At 58.6% G+C, this 24026-nt stretch overlaps 1 protein-coding gene across 1 annotated transcript in view; it reads right to left on the reverse strand.

Moving 5' to 3' along the window:
• LOC141427150 (uncharacterized) overlaps positions 1 to 24026 on the reverse strand; it is a gene marked incomplete in the record, with an annotated part of 38528 nt that overhangs the window by 12251 nt on the left and 2251 nt on the right. The window contains 20 exon segments of the mRNA XM_074086383.1: positions 1217 to 1467; positions 2281 to 2467; positions 3877 to 4060; positions 6219 to 6418; positions 8516 to 8776; positions 9039 to 9507; positions 9684 to 9768; positions 9771 to 9861; positions 10133 to 10317; positions 10559 to 11622; positions 14134 to 14434; positions 14900 to 15034; positions 15499 to 16147; positions 16374 to 17256; positions 17323 to 17440; positions 17513 to 17579; positions 18277 to 18445; positions 18606 to 18791; positions 19640 to 19752; positions 22002 to 22136. Coding sequence (XP_073942484.1) covers positions 1217 to 1467; positions 2281 to 2467; positions 3877 to 4060; positions 6219 to 6418; positions 8516 to 8776; positions 9039 to 9507; positions 9684 to 9768; positions 9771 to 9861; positions 10133 to 10317; positions 10559 to 11622; positions 14134 to 14434; positions 14900 to 15034; positions 15499 to 16147; positions 16374 to 17256; positions 17323 to 17440; positions 17513 to 17579; positions 18277 to 18445; positions 18606 to 18791; positions 19640 to 19752; positions 22002 to 22136 — 5733 coding nt within the window.

Here is a 24026-nt window from a genome sequence, read left to right on the forward strand (position 1 = left end):
CCGGACCGGAGCAGAGATAGATCCAAAGGAGGTGACGGGTCGATTGGGTGCGATTTCAGCCGGACTGGAGACATTTTGCCGAAGTCAAAGACAAGTGGATGAAGAAAAGGGAAGCTTTTGCCCAGCAATGGGACACTGAATGGCTACTTAAAAAAAAAAACCTTATGTTCTGCTCTCTCCGACGACGGTTAACCGCGTTGTAACAGTACATTGTGTCTTAAGGGCGGTAAAGAAGGAATTTCAAACGAGAGTCTATTAGAAGACCGAAGTCGAAGACCGAGGGCTTTAATCTTTAATGAGTCGATGTTTGTAATTCTAGTACCGCCCGTGCGACATACAATGTTTTTCATCACATTTGCGAGTAAAATTGTATATTTCTAAAAGAAAAACTAATATTTTTCAAAAATTGCCGATACCGCTGACTGCGCTCTCAGCACATTAAGGTCGAGGGTTTTATTTGGGGGGTTGCAACCAAGGCAGCCTACATGTTACGACACAGTTTACGACCAAGTGTGATGAAAATTAGGGGGAACGCAGTTTGATTGGGAAGGGGAATTAGGATAGAGCTACTAACTTGAGTGTGTGTAGCGTCATGTGCAGCAGTTCTGTCAGGCGCGAGAGGGGGGGCAGCAGCGCGCGCAGCAGGAGGGGGGGCGCGCCGCCGGCTCCTCCTCGCTGCCGCCCTCCTCCGGCCACGCCGCCAGCGTCTCCGCTGCCGGGATACGATATTTAGGTTATTTTATTTGCTGATGTGTACTTGACAGTTGTCCCAAATGTTAAATTGTCTCGCCACTTGACTATATTTACTAAATTAATCCCCTGTTTCACTATTCATTGATTAGATTTATTTGACGGATAAATGTGACGCCGTCACATTTATCCGTGAAATTATACTAATCAAACGGGTGGTGAAACAGCCTCTAATTCGGTTGGTAGGTATAACAAAAATATCTCAGTTCGTTAGTGTCACATAGAAATTAGTATTCGCAACCGAAAGCGAATTTTAATATATTTATATTCAGTGAAACGTTTTCATTTACATTATCGATACCCGAAAATTAAAAAGTCGCAAATGACAATTTATTTTCGCTGTTACTTAAAATTTCACACACAATTAAAGCGAAAATCAGGATGTATAATTGGTCCATTAAACCCATTTCGCCCTCGGCTCAAATGTCAACTCGCTTGGACACCACTTGTCGACACACCACTCACCGTCGTGCAGCACGAGCGGCCTGGCGCTGGCCAGCAGCAGCGCGTGCGCCAGGTACTTGTAGGCGTGGTGGGCGGGCGCGGCCAGCGCGGCGGCGGCCGCCCCCAGCAGCGCCCCTTGGGTCAGCTGGGCCCACTCCAGGCGCGCGGCCGGCAGCGCGGCCCACTCCAGGCGCGCCGCGCACGGCAGCAGCCCCGCCAGCACCACCACGCGCGGCGCCGTCGCCCGAGCAGCGCCCTCGGTGCCGGCCTCGGCTGGAGGACAAAAGGTGCCCATGTCTTACGGCTCGATTCCAGGGCACCCAGTTGGTTATTCGCGCCGCAGCGGCGCACCACCAGCCCTAGAGCTGCCCACTCGATACATGCCATAGCTAAAGGTCCTATACTCTATCAAATTCTCTGTGACCGCATCAAAATCGATCCATCCGTTTAATAGCGACGATGCCACAAATAGACAAACAAACATTTGCGATACTCAAACGCGACACACGGAAGGTTTTCCAGGACGCAACGACAATATCGGCGACGCGTCCACTCGCTCGCCCGGCCGGCCGCCCGAACGGTTAAGTCAGACTCATTTCCCATTTCACAAACAGAATCATTTCACATCCACCTACTGTAAAGTAGACCCTCTTCACTTTCACACCACTTTGATCGTTAAGTACTGTCAAATAAAATTTATTTCTCAAATAAATCCAAGGAAACAATATCATGTCACTTGATGATGAAATCATATCGGAAAGAATAACACTTATTTGAATAAAAAAAAACCACTCGTTTTAGATATAAACCGTGTATGTGTTTTTTTTATATTCTCGCCAAAATACTCTTTTTTAATTGCCAGTATGCCATATATAGTCAATAAAAGAAATAAAACCCACTGAAACAAAAGACATTGTCTTTGCTGGCCACGGCCAGCAATGTTGTATGAAATTCCATTACTATCCTCTAATTTGAAATTAGAACGAATCTTCAATAAGTGCTATACAATAACGTACTTGGCGTTCTATGATCACGAAGATAAAGACGACATTTCCTTGGATGTTTCAGAAAAAGTGAATTAGTTACCGAGTATTTTGAGCAGGACGGAGAACAGGTTGTAGTTAAGGTCCGGCGCGAAGATATCGCGCCACTCGGTGGGCAGCGCGGCCACGTGCGGCGCCGGCTCGCGCTTGACGCACTCCGCGCGGACCGAGCCCACGAACCGAGCCACGCTGACGAACAGGCCCAGCACGGCGCGCGCCAGCAGGGACACCTGGGGGGATAGTACATCAGTGTCGTGGCCTGGAACTAGGCAATTGCTGGCTGAGTATAAGTATTAAACGGACCAGCTTGCGAGTACTAATACGAAGCCAGCAATTGCTATTCCAGCCGAGACTAATATAAAGCTTTTCTCAAAAATGGTGAATAATTCTGAAATAGAATAGGTAAACTTTTTCTCAAAATAAATTATAAAATTTAATTTTATTCCAATATTTTTCTTATGCTTTTCCGCCTTTTTTCATTAAAAATAAGCTGCAAGTGTATTTTTCCACCGAAAACAAGACAAGCTTGTGATGTTGGGCGCGGGGGCCCATGCACATTAGCGAATCCTGGTTGGGTTAGGACCAGGACTCGCTTATTTAAGCTAGCTCAGAGGTCTCGCTCGAGGGGAGATGAAGGAAACAGTGTTTACCCAAAATCCAACACCAATAAGTTTAATTCTACGCGTACGGCGGGAAAGGTCACGCGGGGCCTTCTAACGTCAAAGGACGGTCTTTACGTTATGGTGGCGGCGGCGGTTACGGCCTACGGTGGGTGCGAATCCCTAGGAGGAAGCTTACGTTAAACAATATCGGTGGGATAGCGGTTAGGCTACGTTACGGGGGTTGTTAATCAGGGATCCCGTGGGAATGACGGACCACCGCCACATCAACCAGACGGGTCCCGAATTACATGCAAGGAACGGAGGATAAGAGAGTTAGTTTAGTTGCCCTACGGTAGGTATTACTCCAGAGCCCCCGTGACATGACGGACTACCACCACATCGACCAGTCAGGCTCTGGATAATCAGGAAGGGGCGAGGAGGGGGCGGAGGCACCTATCGAAGAGAGCTTGAGAGAGTAGGAACGGGCGGTACGAATAACCCTCGAGCCGCCTGGCGTTCTTCCTCTCGGAGCGCTCCCCGACAAGTGACCGGCGGTACGGGCGCGCGGCGGGCGCGCAGCGGTCGGCGGCTGGCTGCGCGGTGCTGTCGTCGCACGTGGTCTGTGACGTCACGGCGTCACAAGCTATTTCAGACTCAATAGAAAAAGTCCGGAGTTCCAACAAAATATCTGATACCGGCCATTAGACTTGGCTGTATACGACTTGTGCCAACATTTCCATGGCCTTTTTAACTTTAAAAAAAAAAAATGTGACTGATTGCAGGCGCGCTAATTCATTATTGTCGAGCTAGCGCGCCTGCAATCTTTTTAACTTTTTAATTTTTCGCTGACCATAAACTATGCACTTCACCTTCTGATATGTAAAGAATAATGTCAACTTTTACGGACATTTTTGAGAAAAATAGTAGATTGTACAAAACATTTAAGTATTTGAAAATCAAAATTCATAAACGGTAACAAAAAATATCGTGAAGAAACCTACATAAATCTGCAAAATTGAAGGTATAACATGACATACCTTAGTGGTCCCCCAGTGGTGGGCGGAGCGATGCAGCGCGGTGGCCAGCGAGCACAGCGTGATGGTGGTAAAGTCCCACCGCTGGGGCGGCGCCTCCCAGCCCGCCGTGTCAACCATTTCCGCCAGGTAGTCCACTATGGCCGCGTTGCTCACCACCTGCCGCCAATCCGCTTTCGCAATGTCGCTGCGGACAGGAGAATGTGCATTGAAAGAAAGAAAGAAAGAAAGAAAGAAAGAAAATATTTATTCGTGACAAACATGAGAACAATGGATAAAAGAAATAAAAAGAGAAAAAAAAAATAAGTTATTCATGTCACGAAATGGTCCCAAATCAGCAATCTGCCGGTCTTGCGAACGGCGCTGGTCTTCCTTTGGGACCATCTGGTCATCATACATTAAAAAAACACAATAAAACAGTGAAACCGATACAATTTGAGTAAAAAAAAAAGATCCATTGTATTGCATAGGCATTGTATAGTCGCTTTTGGGTATATCGTAACGGGTGAGGTACTCACGTATTGCGGAGCAGCACTATATTGCAATGGATTTGTTACACTAGATAAGGTTTAATGAAATCAGACCGTGTCACTTAGGACCAGCATAAATACGAAATTTACTAGCATTTTTTTTGTAAGTGACTATTAAATTCTCAGAACTATTTTTGAAACATCATGTACTGACGAACGAACTGAATCATGTACCAGGGAGATTTTTGTGCTACTAATATCATGTTGAAATCCTATACTTTGTCAAGGAAATCAAAGTGAAATTTATTAATAAAAGACTCCATTCTAGTCTGGTACAGTCAGCAGCAGAAGTAGATGGGTGGCTACGGTGCTCAAAACGATCCACACACGACTGTACTGCCAGTGGCGTGCCTAGGGTATCAGACTATGGCAAGCCGAGAGATATGTTTTAGTATTTTTTATAATTTAATGTACCTACATCCATCTTGTTGCCGTAAACTTCAATCTTCAGTTTGGACGAGCTTACCAAAGCGCACTGAAGGCATGCTATTACTAGATAGAATTTTACAGACATACACTTGGAGTCCACACAAGGGACAATTTGGTCCGTTTCCGAACTCATTCTCTCCCACAGGCGCTGCACTTTACACCGCACTAAAACCAGAATACCTAAGCACTTATTTATTTTTTGAAATGATTGCATCAAATCACAACGCTACGCTACGGCCCACGGTTCGAAATAAACAATCATGAAGTTAGTTAGAAGTTATTCATCTCGCCCGCGCACTCGCGTAATCGCGTTCCAAACCAAACGCAACAAACTTCACACCGTAAGCCAGATTCAAAATTGCAAAGAAAGTAAGTATATTATGCAGCTATACATAGATATTTGCAAAACTAACGTTTTCCTAAGTATGAAGAGAGCGTTTGGAAGCCCCGTAAAAGCCCACGAGAGCGAGCGAGATGTCATGCTATTTACAATGTACGCCACTATCGCCGCGTAGACTCGCCGCGCCGCCGCCAGCCGCCGGTCGCAACCAGCGCCACTGCCGCGCCATGCAATTCTTATTATTTTACGTAAAATAAAGAGCGCTTAATTATTAAAGTGATTTTATTAGAACTTTTTTTCTCGTTTGGACGTTGTTCGCTTTATAAGGCAAGCCCGGCTTTTGGGCTTCTATGTAAGGATCGCCACTGTGTACTGCCAAGGTAATAAGAGTGTTTAGATTATTTTGAGAACCGCTTATCCACTTCTGCTCCTGACTGTACATGAATCAGTTTAACGTTTTAAACTTTCGTGATTCTCACTCATAGTCGAAATACCATATACGGGACTTATCACGAGTTTGTAGTTCGTGATACGAGTGCCGGCACTATTAGTGATCAAGTGCGGGTAGTTCGAAGAACTCGCGCTGCTAGGCGGACTTGACACCCCACACTTCAGTCTACTCGTGACGTTGCCGAAACGTCGAGGTAAATATTACTTGTGTAAAAATAGCGTGATAAGTGCCGTATATGGTATTTTGACTATGAATCAGTTTATTCGACCGTACAGGCTGGAATGCAAAATAAGCCAGGAGCGAGCGAGAGAGCGAGAGAGAGAGAGAGAGAGAGAGAGAGAGAGAAGTGCATCAGGTGAGATAGGTGTCAATCTCGGTCAGTTTTTAACCCCCGACGCAAAAAGAGGGATGTTATAAGTTTGAACACTGTCTGTCTGTGGCGCCGTAGCTCCGGGTGGACCGATTTGAATGCGGTTTTTTTTAAAATTTGAAATCAGGTATTTTAGCGATGGTCCTCAGACGTGTTTCATCAAAATGGGTTTAGTTGTTTTTGAGATATTGAACTTTTAAGTAAAAGATAAAGCCAGTCCCTCACCAGTCGTAGAGCATGGTGTGCTGATGGCGGTAGTACGCGTTGATGATGAGGTCGGGGTCATTGTCCCGGTGACAGGCGAGCGCGTCGCGCGCGAACTGGTCGTCCGCGGCGTCGTGCGCGTGCGCCACGTAGAAGCTGCGCACCATCACCAGGTACTTGGCGCGGAGGGCACCGGCCTCGCTGGACGCGCGCGCCTCAGCCTGTTAACACCCACACCCGCACCCCCTCACATTAGTAACACTCGCTTGCACGGCTGCATGGAACACCAGAGATGTGCGAGAATTTATTTTACAATGCACGTGCTCGGAAAGTGCCTCTTGACGTGGGTCAACATATCCATAGAAAATTAGTGATTCCTGCACGCATCCACAAGTGTGTAGTAAAGTTGTATGGATTTTACTTACCGCACTTGTGCGGTAAAGTAACTTTTTAAATTGCCAAATGATGTCCAAACTATTGTTAAAAAAATAAGTCTAAAGAGTCGTTATAGTTAGGCTTTGAACAAATAAGAAAACGTTTGATGCAACCAACTGAATATTTACTGATAAGATAATACAGATTAAACGGGACAGAAAAGAGAACATTAATAAAAAAATTTTCACGTAATCTCGTATTATAATTCCGTCTAAAGTTATGAAAAAAAAAGGAAATAAATTCTTGAGTCCAATTCGGACCGTGCGACGTCAAGCGCGCGCACTCGAAAGTTAACCAATGAGCTTCCAGTGCGCGCGCACGACGTCGCACGAACCAATCATGGTTACCCGTTCGCGCCTGTCATGAAATCCCGCCAAAGTAATGTTCATGAGTTCAGTCCGGTGAATTAATTTTTGATAATTGATAAGTAAATTAAAATGAAAAGTTCAAATGATGAATTTATATCTGACTTTACACCGCCTTACGTCCTCCACGAAGCACATATTGCCAGTGACAAACTCAATGCTGAAATAATAAACATCGTATATTGATAGAATAATTTACTTCTACACACATGGATATTATAACATCTACCGGTACGTCTTATTCTTATTTATTTGCTTTTATCTATTAGAATTAGTGAAACAATTTTGAGTTATTTACAGTTCCAAAGCTAAACAATCTCAGATTTACGGTAACTTTTTGTTAAGGTAGATTAGATACATAATATAAAAAATATACTTGATGATAGTTAACTATTACTCGGATTTATTCACGGGTTGCACTGATATTTAGCATTATAGGAGCGTGCAGGAGATAAGGACTAGCCAATATAAGTGTGGAAAATGTCAAGCAACAAGGGCTAATAATTAATCATAAAAAATCACGATACTAAAACAAAGTCTCCTTTACCTATCATTAGTAGCTGTAGCTGTTCTAATCTTCTGAGTCAATGATTGTTATGAAAGTTGGTTTAATAAAGTGTATACGTTAACGAATTTGGTTTGGCGTGCATATCGGTATGTATATATACTGCCTGCTACTGTAGTAAAAGGAGTATGGCAAATAAATGATGTAGTCACTGCCTCGATTTTTTTCCTCGCTTAATGCATTGTAAAACGTTGTATGATATACGTGTCGAAAGTAGGAAATTCCCAACTCGTGCCGGCTCAAAACACTCGCTTCGCTCGTGTTTCAAGTTCTCCGCCACTCGTTGGGAATTGCCTACTTTCCGCACTTGTATCATAAATAACTATTTCACACCTCTCCTTCAGAAAAGTAACTTTTCCTCCCTGTCGAGAGGGAGCAAAGTGCAACTTTTCTGTTCAAGGCTTTTCTAAGTGTTTTATTGCAAATGCCATTTTTTGAAGTTGATAATTGTAAAGCCACACTATTTTCTATGCTAATTGTTTTTTAATTATATTAAGTTTTTTTCTTTCAAGTTTCTTAATGCTCGGTGTGAAAAGTTGTATGAGCCACTCGGGAGCAAAATTATTTTCATCTTGGGCGTTAACACTTGAACCCCTCATTACGCTCAGGATTCTAGTTTAGAATCCCTCGCTACGCTCAGGATTCTATTATACAATCCTTCGCTACATTTTGGATTCAATGTACGCCCTCGCCATAAATACACCATTTTGCTCCCTTGTGACACAAATAACTATACCTATCCTCGTACAGCACATCTTTCCAACCGTGGTGTTGGATAAATAATTATTGTACGGTGCGGCCATACCCCTGCTCAAAATACGGGGACGGTGCGGAATCGCAATGACGTGCCGTAAACATCATGTTTGGCGGAGAGCATGCAGTACAGTCTTCCGTATTTTGAGCAGCGGTGGGGCCGCTCCCGCTCCTTCATAGATACCGTCTTCGGCACTAACCTGCAAAGTATGGAAGAACCCGTTCCCAGTGAGCAGGTCGTGTAGCGCGAGGTCGGGCTCGTGGCGCGCGGGGCGCGTGCGCGGCGCGCGCGCGCGGAAGGCGGCGCACGCGCAGCTCCAGTAGTACCCGTGCGAGGCGGCGCGCGCGCACAGATACTCCGCAGTGCGCGTCGCGCCGTGCTCCGGCATCGACGACACCAGCTCCTCTAGCACCAGCGTCACGTGGGACTTGGCGCCGCTGATTATGTCGTAGTGGGGCCACTTTTAACAAATAGAGAGCTTTTAGTGTTTACCAGAGCGTTCGCACGCGTAACACATAAGATTGCGTTTCCACTAGGATGTGTTGCGAGGAACGAGTTTATCACGAACCACTAGGAACGCTTCATTTACCTATCTTTATTGAAAACGAGAATAGGTCAATGAAGCATTTCTATTATTCCGTGCCAAACATCCCTTGCAACGGTTTCTCGCACATCTCTGGTAGAAACGCAGCCTTAAAATGAAAACTGTGAAATATACTTACGAAAGCGTATCCCTCATAGAGCGAGCAGAGCACCGCATAGTCGTGCAACACTTTCCCCAGGTGGTCCACGAACCAGTGTTCCCGCAGCAGGCGGCCGCCCCACGCCACTTCCTCCTCGTCCCGGTGCAGCGCCAGCGTCTTCAGGAGCGACGCTTCGAACACCAGCTCGTTCACGAACGCGAGAGCGTCCGCCTCGGTCAACTCGTCCACGTCCGTTCTAGAAGAGTCCTCTATGACAGTCTTGGCGTGTTCGTTATCGTCGTCGAACAGGCAGTTCAGGTATCCTCGCATGCAGTCGTAGCGGAGAGCGAAGGTTTCGGCGCGGGTCGGGGGCGGGCGGAACAGCTGGGCGACCAGCTGGGCGGCCGGCTGCGTGTCGGCCGGGTACCGCGCCGCGTCGAACTGCGCCAGCAGGTACGGGCACAGAGACACCACGTGCTCGACGCCCTGGATGTCCAGCCTCTCCGACCTGGAAACGATCAAATAATGCTTTACGTCGTGCTCATTTTGGTCAGAATTTAAAATAGCCAATTCGTGTCCGTAGACGATTTTCTATTCGTACTGAATGGCGGTAAATCCTCTTGGAATATCCTGGAAGGGTTTCAAGAGCGACACGAGGCCATCCGGTCGCGAGGTCATACTCACAGCATGCTTAGTCGTTGGTGCACGGCCCGCACGGCCGCCTCGCGGAAGGCGGGCGCGGCGGGGGGGGGCGGGGCGGCGGGGCGGGGCGGGGCGGCGGGGCGGCGGGGGCGGCGCCGGCGTCCTGCCAGGCGGCGCGCACCTCGCACCACGTGTCCGGCGACAGGCGCGGGTCGCCGCGCTGCAAAACAACCGTATCATAACAACTTATAGCTCTACCACCGCGCTCTAGCTCTAAACAACTTTCAGTCTAACATTTCATTTTTAACAAAGTTTTTTTTCCGACTGTTCTTGCATTCTAACCTAACCTACGTAAGGTAAGTATACCAAAAGCCAGTCCGACTACTGAAAGTGGATGAAAATAAACTTGCGAGATTTCACAGTGAGATTTGGCAGTGTCAGTATCTGAAGCCGCCCCGCGCCCCCCCAGTGCCCCCCGCGCCCCCCAGTACCGGTATATGCAGCTGCAGCCGGAGCAGCCCCAGCGCCAGCTCGCCGCAGTCTGCCGCGCCGCTCAGCTCGCTGGCCAGCGCCGCCGCCGTGCCGGCCAGCCGCTCCAGCGCCGCCGCGTCAGGGCTCAGCGCCGCGCTCACTAGCGACACTATCTTCGCCACCGTCGACTGGGAGATCATCATTTCTGGAAACATTAACACAAATGTCGATCAGAAAGAAAATAAAGTGGAGGGCGTCAAGGGAGCAAGTTGACAGAATCACTAATAAAGGTAAGGCTGCCCATATCAGAATTCGCGCTATAAAATAGAAAACATCCTTCCTGAATACGTTTCCACCCAAGAGCTTCCACCATACAGAAAACTTGAACTTCATCATGGAATAACAGCAGTAGACGTGGCCGACGGCCGACCCTTGACCCCACTCACCGCCGCGCGTGTCGCTGGCGAGGCACATGAGCAGCAGACTGCGCGCGCGCGCGTCGTCAGCGTGGAGCGCGCGGCGCGCGGCGCCCAGCAGCGCGGCCGAGGCCGGCGCCGCGCCGACGTGGCCGACGGCCGACCCTTGACCCCACTCACCGCCGCGCGTGTCGCTGGCGAGGCACATGAGCAGCAGACTGCGCGCGCGCGCGTCGTCAGCGTGGAGCGCGCGGCGCGCGGCGCCCAGCAGCGCGGCCGAGGCCGGCGCCGCGCCGACGTGGCCGACGGCCGACCCTTGACCCCACTCACCGCCGCGCGTGTCGCTGGCGAGGCACATGAGCAGCAGACTGCGCGCGCGCGCGTCGTCAGCGTGGAGCGCGCGGCGCGCGGCGCCCAGCAGCGCGGCCGAGGCCGGCGCCGCGCCGACGTGGCCGACGGCCGACCCTTGACCCCACTCACCGCCGCGCGTGTCGCTGGCGAGGCACATGAGCAGCAGACTGCGCGCGCGCGCGTCGTCAGCGTGGAGCGCGCGGCGCGCGGCGCCCAGCAGCGCGGCCGAGGCCGGCGCCGCGCCGACGTGGCCGACGGCCGACCCTTGACCCCACTCACCGCCGCGCGTGTCGCTGGCGAGGCACATGAGCAGCAGACTGCGCGCGCGCGCGTCGTCAGCGTGGAGCGCGCGGCGCGCGGCGCCCAGCAGCGCGGCCGAGGCCGGCGCCGCGCCGACGTGGCCGACGGCCGACCCTTGACCCCACTCACCGCCGCGCGTGTCGCTGGCGAGGCACATGAGCAGCAGACTGCGCGCGCGCGCGTCGTCAGCGTGGAGCGCGCGGCGCGCGGCGCCCAGCAGCGCGGCCGAGGCCGGCGCCGCGCCGACGTGGCCGACGGCCGACCCTTGACCCCACTCACCGCCGCGCGTGTCGCTGGCGAGGCACATGAGCAGCAGACTGCGCGCGCGCGCGTCGTCAGCGTGGAGCGCGCGGCGCGCGGCGCCCAGCAGCGCGGCCGAGGCCGGCGCCGCGCCGACGTGGCCGACGGCCGACCCTTGACCCCACTCACCGCCGCGCGTGTCGCTGGCGAGGCACATGAGCAGCAGACTGCGCGCGCGCGCGTCGTCAGCGTGGAGCGCGCGGCGCGCGGCGCCCAGCAGCGCGGCCGAGGCCGGCGCCGCGCCGACGTGGCCGACGGCCGACCCTTGACCCACTCACCGCCGCGCGTGTCGCTGGCGAGGCACATGAGCAGCAGACTGCGCGCGCGCGCGTCGTCAGCGTGGAGCGCGCGGCGCGCGGCGCCCAGCAGCGCGGCCGAGGCCGGCGCCGCGCCGACGTGGCCGACGGCCGACCCTTGACCCCACTCACCGCCGCGCGTGTCGCTGGCGAGGCACATGAGCAGCAGACTGCGCGCGCGCGCGTCGTCAGCGTGGAGCGCGCGGCGCGCGGCGCCCAGCAGCGCGGCCGAGGCCGGCGCCGCGCCGACGTGGCCGACGGCCGACCCTTGACCCCACTCACCGCCGCGCGTGTCGCTGGCGAGGCACATGAGCAGCAGACTGCGCGCGCGCGCGTCGTCAGCGTGGAGCGCGCGGCGCGCGGCGCCCAGCAGCGCGGCCGAGGCCGGCGCCGCGCCGACGTGGCCGACGGCCGACCCTTGACCCCACTCACCGCCGCGCGTGTCGCTGGCGAGGCACATGAGCAGCAGACTGCGCGCGCGCGCGTCGTCAGCGTGGAGCGCGCGGCGCGCGGCGCCCAGCAGCGCGGCCGAGGCCGGCGCCGCGCCGACGTGGCCGACGGCCGACCCTTGACCCCACTCACCGCCGCGCGTGTCGCTGGCGAGGCACATGAGCAGCAGACTGCGCGCGCGCGCGCGTCGTCAGCGTGGAGCGCGCGGCGCGCGGCGCCCAGCAGCGCGGCCGAGGCCGGCGCCGCGCCGACGTGGCCGACGGCCGACCCTTGACCCCACTCACCGCCGCGCGTGTCGCTGGCGAGGCACATGAGCAGCAGACTGCGCGCGCGCGCGTCGTCAGCGTGGAGCGCGCGGCGCGCGGCGCCCAGCAGCGCGGCCGAGGCCGGCGCCGCGCCGACGTGGCCGACGGCCGACCCTTGACCCCACTCACCGCCGCGCGTGTCGCTGGCGAGGCACATGAGCAGCAGACTGCGCGCGCGCGCGTCGTCAGCGTGGAGCGCGCGGCGCGCGGCGCCCAGCAGCGCGGCCGAGGCCGGCGCCGCGCCGACGTGGCCGACGGCCGACCCTTGACCCCACTCACCGCCGCGCGTGTCGCTGGCGAGGCACATGAGCAGCAGACTGCGCGCGCGCGCGTCGTCAGCGTGCGCGCGCGGCGCCCAGCAGCGCGGCCGAGGCCGGCGCCGCGCCGACGTGGCCGACGGCCGACCCTTGACCCCACTCACCGCCGCGCGTGTCGCTGGCGAGGCACATGAGCAGCAGACTGCGCGCGCGCGCGTCGTCAGCGTGGAGCGCGCGGCGCGCGGCGCCCAGCAGCGCGCCGAGGCCGGCGCCGCGCCGACGTGGCCGACGGCCGACCCTTGACCCCACTCACCGCCGCGCGTGTCGCTGGCGAGGCACATGAGCAGCAGACTGCGCGCGCGCGCGTCGTCAGCGTGGAGCGCGCGGCGCGCGGCGCCCAGCAGCGCGGCCGAGGCCGGCGCCGCGCCGACGTGGCCGACGGCCGACCCTTGACCCCACTCACCGCCGCGCGTGTCGCTGGCGAGGCACATGAGCAGCAGACTGCGCGCGCGCGCGTCGTCAGCGTGGAGCGCGCGGCGCGCGGCGCCCAGCAGCGCGGCCGAGGCCGGCGCCGCGCCGACGTGGCCGACGGCCGACCCTTGACCCCACTCACCGCCGCGCGTGTCGCTGGCGAGGCACATGAGCAGCAGACTGCGCGCGCGCGCGTCGTCAGCGTGGAGCGCGCGGCGCGCGGCGCCCAGCAGCGCGGCCGAGGCCGGCGCCGCGCCGACGTGGCCGACGGCCGACCCTTGACCCCACTCACCGCCGCGCGTGTCGCTGGCGAGGCACATGAGCAGCAGACTGCGCGCGCGCGCGTCGTCAGCGTGGAGCGCGCGGCGCGCGGCGCCCAGCAGCGCGGCCGAGGCGGCGCCGCGCCGACGTGGCCGACGGCCGACCCTTGACCCCACTCACCGCCGCGCGTGTCGCTGGCGAGGCACATGAGCAGCAGACTGCGCGCGCGCGCGTCGTCAGCGTGGAGCGCGCGGCGCGCGGCGCCCAGCAGCGCGGCCGAGGCCGGCGCCGCGCCGACGTGGCCGACGGCCGACCCTTGACCCCACTCACCGCCGCGCGTGTCGCTGGCGAGGCACATGAGCAGCAGACTGCGCGCGCGCGCGTCGTCAGCGTGGAGCGCGCGGCGCGCGGCGCCCAGCAGCGCGGCCGAGGCCGGCGCCGCGCCGACGTGGCCGACGGCCGACCCTTGACCCCACTCACCGCCGCGCGTGTCGCTGGCGAGGCACATGAGCAGCAGACTGCGCGCGCGCGCGTCGTCAGCGTGGAGCGCGCGGCGCGCGGCGCCCAGCAGCGCGGCCGAGGCCGGCGCCGCGCCGACGTGGCCGACGGCCGACCCTTGACCCCACTCACCGCCGCGCGTGTCGCTGGCGAGGCACATGAGCAGCAGACTGCGCGCGCGCGCGTCGTCAGCGTGGAGCGCGCGGTGCGCGGCGCCCAGCAGCGCGGCCGAGGCCGGCGCCGCGCCGACGTGGCCGACGGCCGACCCTTGACCCCACTCACCGCCGCGCGTGTCGCTGGCGAGGCACATGAGCAGCAGACTGCGCGCGCGCGCGTCGTCAGCGTGGAGCGCGCGGTGCGCGGCGCCCAGCAGCGCGGCCGAGGCCGGCGCCGCGCCGACGTGGCCGACGGCCGACCCTTGACCCCACTCACCGCCGCGCGTGTCGCTGGCGAGGCACATGAGCAGCAGACTGCGCGCGCGCGCGTCGTCAGCGTGGAGCGCGCGGCGCGCGGCGCCCAGCAGCGCGGCCGAGGCCGGCGCCGCGCCGACGTGGCCGACGGCCGACCCTTGACCCCACTCACCGCCGCGCGTGTCGCTGGCGAGGCACATGAGCAGCAGACTGCGCGCGCGCGCGTCGTCAGCGTGGAGCGCGCGGCGCGCGGCGCCCAGCAGCGCGGCCGAGGCCGGCGCCGCGCCGACGTGGCCGACGGCCGACCCTTGACCCCACTCACCGCCGCGCGTGTCGCTGGCGAGGCACATGAGCAGCAGACTGCGCGCGCGCGCGTCGTCAGCGTGGAGCGCGCGGCGCGCGGCGCCCAGCAGCGCGGCCGAGGCCGGCGCCGCGCCGACGTGGCCGACGGCCGACCCTTGACCCCACTCACCGCCGCGCGTGTCGCTGGCGAGGCACATGAGCAGCAGACTGCGCGCGCGCGCGTCGTCAGCGTGGAGCGCGCGGTGCGCGGCGCCCAGCAGCGCGGCCGAGGCCGGCGCCGCGCCGACGTGGCCGACGGCCGACCCTTGACCCCACTCACCGCCGCGCGTGTCGCTGGCGAGGCACATGAGCAGCAGACTGCGCGCGCGCGCGTCGTCAGCGTGGAGCGCGCGGCGCGCGGCGCCCAGCAGCGCGGCCGAGGCCGGCGCCGCGCCGACGTGGCCGACGGCCGACCCTTGACCCCACTCACCGCCGCGCGTGTCGCTGGCGAGGCACATGAGCAGCAGACTGCGCGCGCGCGCGTCGTCAGCGTGGAGCGCGCGGCGCGCGGCGCCCAGCAGCGCGGCCGAGGCCGGCGCCGCGCCGACGTGGCCGACGGCCGACCCTTGACCCCACTCACCGCCGCGCGTGTCGCTGGCGAGGCACATGAGCAGCAGACTGCGCGCGCGCGCGTCGTCAGCGTGGAGCGCGCGGCGCGCGGCGCCAGCAGCGCGGCCGAGGCCGGCGCCGCGCCGACGTGGCCGACGGCCGACCCTTGACCCCACTCACCGCCGCGCGTGTCGCTGGCGAGGCACATGAGCAGCAGACTGCGCGCGCGCGCGTCGTCAGCGTGGAGCGCGCGGCGCGCGGCGCCCAGCAGCGCGGCCGAGGCCGGCGCCGCGCCGACGTGGCCGACGGCCGACCCTTGACCCCACTCACCGCCGCGCGTGTCGCTGGCGAGGCACATGAGCAGCAGACTGCGCGCGCGCGCGTCGTCAGCGTGGAGCGCGCGGCGCGCGGCGCCCAGCAGCGCGGCCGAGGCCGGCGCCGCGCCGACGTGGCCGACGGCCGACCCTTGACCCCACTCACCGCCGCGCGTGTCGCTGGCGAGGCACATGAGCAGCAGACTGCGCGCGCGCGCGTCGTCAGCGTGGAGCGCGCGGCGCGCGGCGCCCAGCAGCGCGGCCGAGGCCGGCGCCGCGCCGACGTGGCCGACGGCCGACCCTTGACCCCACTCACCGCCGCGCGTGTCGCTGGCGAGGCACATGAGCAGCAGACTGCGCGCGCGCGCGTCGTCAGCGTGGAGCGCGCGGCGCGCGGCGCCCAGCAGCGCGGCCGAGGCCGGCGCCGCGCGCAGCCAGCGCCGCGCCGACGGCCAGCCCCGGTACGGGTGCGACAGCGACAGCCATATGCACCACTCTATCACCGACGGCGGGAACTGAAACGTACACGGATTATATTGAAGCTTTCGACGCTGTCGAACGTGGTTTCGAAGCGATCGCTTCGTTATATTGACTATCATAAATCGACAAAGCGATAGAACAGCTACATTTCGATCCAAAACATCGAATGGAACTTAATATATCACTACTTTATTTGAAAATCTTAAAAAATTGTTCGGGAGTTCCTCGAGGCGCTCACGTGGGGCCGCCACTATAGCTCACCTGTTTAAAAGAGTCCAGTATAGCTTCCTGCTCGTTTTCTGGCAGATGTTTCATCAGAAGGAAGACCAGTTCCGCGACCTCCTTGCAGCGCATGGTGTCCCCGGCCAGCCAGCCGCGCAGCACCCCGTCGTACAGATCGAACGCGGAGTCGGCGTCGAAATGCCTCGCCAACGCCTTGAACAGATTCTCGTCGTCGAACTCGATCAGCAAAGTGAGCAATGGAGTGAAGACGCTATTAGCTACTTGTTTGTCCCTTGCGAATTCAAAGTAGTGCGCTGATATTTTCTGAACGACCTCGTCCAAATTGTGTTTGAATCTGTCGGCGACGGACGCGTCACGCTGCGGTGACGCTTCTTCGCTCGCTTCGGTTGCGTTTTGCTTCTCGTCAGTGAACTTGATGCTCTTTACTTTTTTTACGTCCTGAGCGAACGACGTTTTTAAACTTCGCAGCAGTAAAATGTGGGCCTCGACGAGTGTGTTGATATGAGACTGTTCGGTGGACAGTTTGTCTATCTGAGCTATTACTGTGGAGCCCACGTTCTGCCAGAAGTTTCTGACCAGCTGGTCATATTTGTCACCGTTAGGTTCCTTCGATTGTTTCATCCAGTAGTTGAGGAGTGAGAGCATGTTGGTAGCGGAGTGTTTGATGAGGTTGTTGGTGGTTTGCGTGTCGGGCGTGTGAGGCGTGTCGGACGTGTGGGGCGTGTAGGGCGTGTTGGGCGCGCCGGACAGCACTCGCTCCAGCCACGTCCTGTGCACGGCGGTGGCCACTTCCACTACGTAGTCCTTTTCCTGAACCGTGAGGTACCTCAGACATTCCGACAGACTCGTGATCCACGATTGTCGTTCGCTCTTTGAACTCATGACCGCTTTTTTCTCCAACCTAAAACATAAAAACACCAGTCAGAACGTTGCCGAATACCACACAATATTAAAAAGCGATGCATACCCCTTAAAGACTGCAGCGAAGAACGATTCGTAAAACTCTTTATTGACCATTTGCTCTGGCAAATAGGCCAACAGAGGCAGCAGCATGCTCGAAAGATGTTTCGCGTCTCCCCAACCACCTGTAACCGGAGTACACCCCTGTTAAATTTCTTTCAGAGTAGAAAAATGTCAAGAGCGATTAAAATACGAACCATTTTCTAGGACGTCGATTATCCTTTTGGTCAGAAGATCCTTTTTGTCCACCCACGTGTGCCAATCCTGCTAAAGACAATTTAGTCATTAACATGAACACGAGCACAAAACAAAACGAGCCATTTTACCCAAGACGTTCATATAGCCACCCGAGCCGGGACGGCGAGGGTGGATAGACACGTCGAGGGGAAAATGAGTTTAATACTAGAGTTTTACACTCTGCTTTTCACTTCGATGGCGAGGAAATTAAACAGAACAATGGAAACAATTGTTCACTTACTATGTACCTTTCATTGTTCACGCATTATACTATTATAATTGTACATTTTAAGTTTTGTATATTTGTATATTTTTCATCACACTTGCCCGTAAACAGTGTCGAAACATGCAATAAAACCCTCGACCTTAATGTGCTTGTCATGAAACCCGTGGTCGGTAAATGAGTCATTGCCCGTACTAATTTTGTTGTCATGAAGCCCAAGGACGGTCAATGAGTGTGATACTGCATGGCGTGCAGGAGCGCGGCGCGCGCACGGCGGGCCCCTGGTTCAGGGGGGGGGGGGGTTTGGTCTGCCAAGAGCGTAGTTAGCGGTATCGGCAATTTTTGAAGAAATATTAGTTTTTCTTTTACAAATATACAATTTTACTCCTCAGTCTTCGACTTCGGGCTTCTAATAGACTCTCGTTCGTAATTCCTTGTTTACCGCCCTTTAGACACAATGTACTATTTTATCTCGAAAGAAAACAATCTGTAATAAGCGACCTGCACGTGATGCATCAGCAGCAGCAGACAGCCCCAGACGTGCGCGCCGCCCCCGCCGCCCCCCCCGCCGCCGCTCAGCAGCAGCCTGCCAGTTTTTTGTCCGTAGGCGGCGCCGAATGTGTCCTTGAAGCGTGCGATGATGCGACCCAGCGCGCCGTACCACGCCGTCCTGGGAACGACCAGCTACATGTTAAATTGCCGTTTTTACTGCGAGGACCCTAGGGGGTGCGATTCGGCCACAAGTGTTATTTCGAATTCGGACCAAATTTAAATTTTGTCAACATATTAACGTAAAATAAAAGGTGTTGTCAGTGTGTCAGACCGCAGACCTGATCTGGTGGTTGGGTCTGTCGGGCAGGCGCCAGAAGGCGGCGGCCTGCAGCAGCGGCGCCAGTTGCGCCCACAGCCAGTCGTGGTGGGCGGCGGCCAGATGCTGCGTCAGGTACTCCAGCCCTTGCAGACTGCCCGTCACCACACGGACGTACTGCAGTTCCTTTTCCTCTGGCGTCAAATTCCTGCAAAACAGTATTTGTCAAAGGACCCTTCCACGGCAATTTACTAACTCTCATTTCGCACGGATTACGGACCAAAATTTATTTTTTCACACCTCTCCTTCAGAAAAGTATGTTTTCCTCCCTGAAGAGAGGGAGCAAAGTGCAACTTTTCTGTTCAACGCTTTTCAGGGGTGTTTTATTGTAAATGCCATTTTTTGAACTTGATAATTGTAAAGCCACGCCATTTTCTATGCTGGTTATTCTACAATAATATTTAGATTTTGATTTCAAGTTTCTTAATGCTCGGGGTGAAAAGTTGTATGAGCCACTCGGGGGCAAAATTATTTTCATCTTGGGCGTTAACACTTGAATCCCTCATTACGCTCAGGATTCTACTTTAGAATCTCTCGCTACGCTCAGGATTCTATTGCAGAATCCTTTGCTAAATTCTGGATTCAATGTACGCCCTCGCCGTAAAAACACCATTTTGCTCCCTTGTGACACAAATCATTATTGTTTTGTGTAAGACTTTTCTTTCTTAAACTGCTGCAGCTGGAAGAAAAAGTAGAGGAAGACCAAGATTGACCTATTTTAACCAGGTGACGGAAAGGGTTAGTGTCGTGTCATATCAGGAAGTCAAACAGCTGGCCGAAGACCGTGCGGAGTGGCGATCACTCCATCAACAAGAGCATAGCTTTTTTAAACTTTGGCTTTAAATTGTATTCTATTTGCTGACAATACTAACTATAAAATGAGAATTGGAGCCAGTGAAAGTAATAAATATGTAATTTCTGTTTTTTTTTTTTTGGTATTATTTTGTTAGTAGTTTCTAGTACACTGAGAGCAAATCCCTAGAAAACGTGACTTACTTTTTGCTGAGCGCAGCTTCGGCGTTGCCGACGAGGTTATCCAGCAGGTGCGCGATCACCTCGTCCTTGCAGAACGATATCACGTCCGGCAACTTGCTCTCGGGGAATGTCGTCTAGAAAGACCAAATAGTTAAGTTAAAAAAAGTCACAAAAGAGAGTGTAAACAATATGCGTGCTGTACTATAGTGCGCTTTCGTTTCATATTGATAAGGAGTCGCGTTACATACACAAGATCGACAATTATGATTTACATACAGCACTAAAATAATTCTTATTAGTACTACTAATCATAATTGTCGATCTTGTGTATGTAACGCGACTCCTTATCAATATGAAACGAAAGCGCACTATAGTACAGCACGCATATTGTTTACACTCTGTTTTGTTTGTTTATATCTACTTGGCCGGCTTGGGTAGATATAGACACGATAGATATAGACGGATAGGGATACGAGGCCGGCAACCCCAGGTCCCGGCCGAGGCTTGTATAGTGCTTTTCTCAAACATTACATGAAATAAAAAAAATAACAAGAAATGAAGCTGGCGGGACGCTAGTCTGGTCGCCCTGTTGTATACGCGCGTGTCGCGGTGGCTGCTGGCGGTGCTGCTGTGCGTGCTGCGGTGTTGCTGTGCGTGGGCCGCGTGCGTGTCGCAGAGCGCGCGTTCAAACAAAAGACGGTCGCATTGCCGGCCAGCGGCCTGCAAGGTTGTATGAAATCTCTTTGCAGGCCGCTAGAGTGACCGCGCGCACGCAGCTGAGCCACAGCGCCTGCAGCGCGATACTCCTCGGCTAATTATTTGTAACAAAACGTCAATATTTCATGTCATGTGGGTTATTCTGAACAGAAGTTTTTCAGAGCTGGTTTTGGTATTCACGTGGAGCGCGGCGCGCGCGGCGGCGGCGGCGGGCGCGTACTCGTCGTACTGCGCCTGCAGCCAGGGGGGCAGCAGCTGCTTGAGGGGGGGGGGGGGGCGGTACTCACGTGGAGCGCGGCGCGCGCGGCGGCGGCGGCGGGCGCGTACTCGTCGTACTGCGCCTGCAGCCAGGGGGGCAGCAGCTGCTTGAGGGGGGGGGGGGGCGGTACTCACGTGGAGCGCGGCGCGCGCGGCGGCGGCGGCGGGCGCGTACTCGTCGTACTGCGCCTGCAGCCAGGGGGGCAGCTGCTGGAGGGGGGGGGGGGGGCGGTACTCACGTGGAGCGCGGCGCGCGCGGCGGCGGCGCGGGCGCGTACTCGTCGTACTGCGCCTGCAGCCAGGGGGCAGCAGCTGCTTGAGGGGGGGGGGGGCGGTACTCACGTGGAGCGCGGCGCGCGCGGCGGCGGCGGCGGGCGCGTACTCGTCGTACTGCGCCTGCAGCCAGGGGGCAGCAGCTGCTTGAGGGGGGGGGGGGGGCGGTACTCACGTGGAGCGCGGCGCGCGCGGCGGCGGCGGCGGGCGCGTACTCGTCGTACTGCGCCTGCAGCCAGGGGGGCAGCAGCTGCTGGAGGGGGGGGGGGGGGGCGGTACTCACGTGGAGCGCGGCGCGCGCGGCGGCGGCGGCGGGCGCGTACTCGTCGTACTGCGCCTGCAGCCAGGGGGCAGCAGCTGCTGGAGGGGGGGGGGGGGGGCGGTACTCACGTGGAGCGCGGCGCGCGCGGCGGCGGCGGCGGGCGCGTACTCGTCGTACTGCGCCTGCAGCCAGGGGGCAGCAGCTGCTGGAGGGGGGGGGGGGGGCGGTACTCACGTGGAGCGCGGCGCGCGCGGCGGCGGCGGCGGGCGCGTACTCGTCGTACTGCGCCTGCAGCCAGGGGGCAGCAGCTGCTGGAGGGGGGGGGGGGGCGGTACTCACGTGGAGCGCGGCGCGCGCGGCGGCGGCGGCGGGCGCGTACTCGTCGTACTGCGCCTGCAGCCAGGGGGGCAGCAGCTGCTTGAGGGGGGGGGGGGGGGCGGTACTCACGTGGAGCGCGGCGCGCGCGGCGGCGGCGGCGGGCGCGTACTCGTCGTACTGCGCCTGCAGCCAGGGGGGCAGCAGCTGCTGGAGGGGGGGGGGGGCGGTACTCACGTGGAGCGCGGCGCGCGCGGCGGCGGCGGCGGGCGCGTACTCGTCGTACTGCGCCTGCAGCCAGGGGGGCAGCAGCTGCTTGAGGGGGGGGGGGGGGGGGCGGTACTCACGTGGAGCGCGGCGCGCGCGGCGGCGGCGGCGGGCGCGTACTCGTCGTACTGCGCCTGCAGCCAGGGGGCAGCAGCTGCTGGAGGGGGGGGGGGGGCGGTACTCACGTGGAGCGCGGCGCGCGCGGCGGCGGCGGCGGGCGCGTACTCGTCGTACTGCGCCTGCAGCCAGGGGGCAGCAGCTGCTGGAGGGGGGGGGGGGGGCGGTACTCACGTGGAGCGCGGCGCGCGCGGCGGCGGCGGCGGGCGCGTACTCGTCGTACTGCGCCTGCAGCCAGGGGGGCAGCAGCTGCTTGAGCACGGGCGCCACTCGCCGTCCGCACGCCGCCACCATCGCGCCCTGGGCCACCTGCAAACACGCACTCACGAGAGGATCATTTTTAAACTAACTTACGAAAAAATACTATTTGGAAGTGATGATATTTATTACAGTATAAATAAAGCGCCAGCTGGGCAGCGCGGCCGCCCGCTGCTCCGCGTCCGCAACAGTACCTGGCCCGCCTCGCGCACTTTGTGGTCGGTGTCGACGGTGAGAGTGCGGTAGTGATGCGCCCAGCTGGGCCGCGCGGCCGCCCGCTGCTCCGCGTCCGCAACAGTACCTGGCCCGCCTCGCGCACTTTGTGGTCGGTGTCGACGGTGAGAGTGCGGTAGTGATGCGCCCAGCTGGGCCGCGCGGCCGCCCGCTGCTCCGCGTCCGCAACAGTACCTGGCCCGCCTCGCGCACTTTGTGGTCGGTGTCGACGGTGAGAGTGCGGTAGTGATGCGCCCAGCTGGGCCGCGCGGCCGCCCGCTGCTCCGCGTCCGCAACAGTACCTGGCCCGCCTCGCGCACTTTGTGGTCGGTGTCGACGGTGAGAGTGCGGTAGTGATGCGCCCAGCTGGGCCGCGCGGCCGCCCGCTGCTCCGCGTCCGCAACAGTACCTGGCCCGCCTCGCGCACTTTGTGGTCGGTGTCGACGGTGAGAGTGCGGTAGTGATGCGCCCAGCTGGGCCGCGCGGCCGCCCGCTGCTCCGCGTCCGCAACAGTACCTGGCCCGCCTCGCGCACTTTGTGGTCGGTGTCGACGGTGAGAGTGCGGTAGTGATGCGCCCAGCTGGGCCGCGCGGCCGCCCGCTGCTCCGCGTCCGCAACAGTACCTGGCCCGCCTCGCGCACTTTGTGGTCGGTGTCGACGGTGAGAGTGCGGTAGTGATGCGCCCAGCTGGGCCGCGCGGCCGCCCGCTGCTCCGCGTCCGCAACAGTACCTGGCCCGCCTCGCGCACTTTGTGGTCGGTGTCGACGGTGAGAGTGCGGTAGTGATGCGCCCAGCTGGGCCGCGCGGCCGCCCGCTGCTCCGCGTCCGCAACAGTACCTGGCCCGCCTCGCGCACTTTGTGGTCGGTGTCGACGGTGAGAGTGCGGTAGTGATGCGCCCAGCTGGGCCGCGCGGCCGCCCGCTGCTCCGCGTCCGCAACAGTACCTGGCCCGCCTCGCGCACTTTGTGGTCGGTGTCGACGGTGAGAGTGCGGTAGTGATGCGCCCAGCTGGGCCGCGCGGCCGCCCGCTGCTCCGCGTCCGCAACAGTACCTGGCCCGCCTCGCGCACTTTGTGGTCGGTGTCGACGGTGAGAGTGCGGTAGTGATGCGCCCAGCTGGGCCGCGCGGCCGCCCGCTGCTCCGCGTCCGCAACAGTACCTGGCCCGCCTCGCGCACTTTGTGGTCGGTGTCGACGGTGAGAGTGCGGTAGTGATGCGCCCAGCTGGGCCGCGCGGCCGCCCGCTGCTCCGCGTCCGCAACAGTACCTGGCCCGCCTCGCGCACTTTGTGGTCGGTGTCGACGGTGAGAGTGCGGTAGTGATGCGCCCAGCTGGGCCGCGCGGCCGCCCGCTGCTCCGCGTCCGCAACAGTACCTGGCCCGCCTCGCGCACTTTGTGGTCGGTGTCGACGGTGAGAGTGCGGTAGTGATGCGCCCAGCTGGGCCGCGCGGCCGCCCGCTGCTCCGCGTCCGCAACAGTACCTGGCCCGCCTCGCGCACTTTGTGGTCGGTGTCGACGGTGAGAGTGCGGTAGTGATGCGCCCAGCTGGGCCGCGCGGCCGCCCGCTGCTCCGCGTCCGCAACAGTACCTGGCCCGCCTCGCGCACTTTGTGGTCGGTGTCGACGGTGAGAGTGCGGTAGTGATGCGCCCAGCTGGGCCGCGCGGCCGCCCGCTGCTCCGCGTCCGCAACAGTACCTGGCCCGCCTCGCGCACTTTGTGGTCGGTGTCGA

The sequence above is a fragment of the Choristoneura fumiferana genome, chromosome 4 (assembly GCF_025370935.1).
Source record: "Choristoneura fumiferana chromosome 4, NRCan_CFum_1, whole genome shotgun sequence".
Taxonomy (NCBI): domain Eukaryota; kingdom Metazoa; phylum Arthropoda; class Insecta; order Lepidoptera; family Tortricidae; genus Choristoneura; species Choristoneura fumiferana.